This window comes from Haliaeetus leucocephalus, unplaced genomic scaffold (genome assembly GCF_000737465.1).
Source record: "Haliaeetus leucocephalus isolate CR32 unplaced genomic scaffold, Haliaeetus_leucocephalus-4.0 Scaffold384, whole genome shotgun sequence".
Classification (NCBI taxonomy): domain Eukaryota; kingdom Metazoa; phylum Chordata; class Aves; order Accipitriformes; family Accipitridae; genus Haliaeetus; species Haliaeetus leucocephalus.
In genome coordinates, this window is record NW_010972820.1 from 3,418,636 (window position 1) to 3,419,048 (window position 413).

Below are 413 nucleotides of genomic sequence, written 5' to 3' on the forward strand. Positions count from 1 at the left end.
CAGGCCGGCGGCGGCACGGCCCGGCCGGCGTGGGCCAGGCTGGCAGAGCGGGGCAGAAGGCATCACGCCGGCCTCACGACACGCGGCCGCAAGACCATTTTGTAACTGCATGCCCTCGCTAACTTGCCTCCTGCAAAGCGAGCGGCGCTCACGTTCAAACCCGGCCAAAGGCGACGCTGCCGGCTCTCTCTCACTTAACAGACCGAGAAACTTACTGCGGGCCGCGCCGGCGGCCCGGCGCTGCTGCTTCACGTCACGGTAGGGTTAACCTGGTTGAGGCCGCCAGCGACAGCGGACGGTCGGCACCAGCCGCGCGTCGCCGGCCACCCACCCGGAACGAGCCCACGCCAGCCGCGCTCGGCCGCCGGCTCGGAACACCGCGCTGGAAGCGCCGGGCAGGGCTGCCCCGGGCG

The 413-nt window shown here is 71.9% G+C and overlaps 2 protein-coding genes across 6 annotated transcripts in view; one reads left to right on the forward strand and one right to left on the reverse strand.

Moving 5' to 3' along the window:
• Positions 1 to 292, reverse strand: part of USP45 (ubiquitin specific peptidase 45) — a 53,537-nt gene extending 53,245 nt beyond the window's left edge. For all 5 annotated transcript variants that reach the window (XM_010573358.1, XM_010573360.1, XM_010573357.1 and 2 more), the window contains exon 1: positions 216 to 292. The gene's annotated coding sequence lies outside the window, so the exon portion shown is untranslated. The remainder of the gene's footprint in view (positions 1 to 215) is intronic.
• Positions 110 to 413, forward strand: part of TSTD3 (thiosulfate sulfurtransferase (rhodanese)-like domain containing 3) — a 7,099-nt gene continuing 6,795 nt past the window's right edge. The window contains exon 1 of the mRNA XM_010573442.1: positions 110 to 258. Within this exon, the coding sequence (XP_010571744.1) occupies positions 110 to 258 (149 nt within the window). The remainder of the gene's footprint in view (positions 259 to 413) is intronic.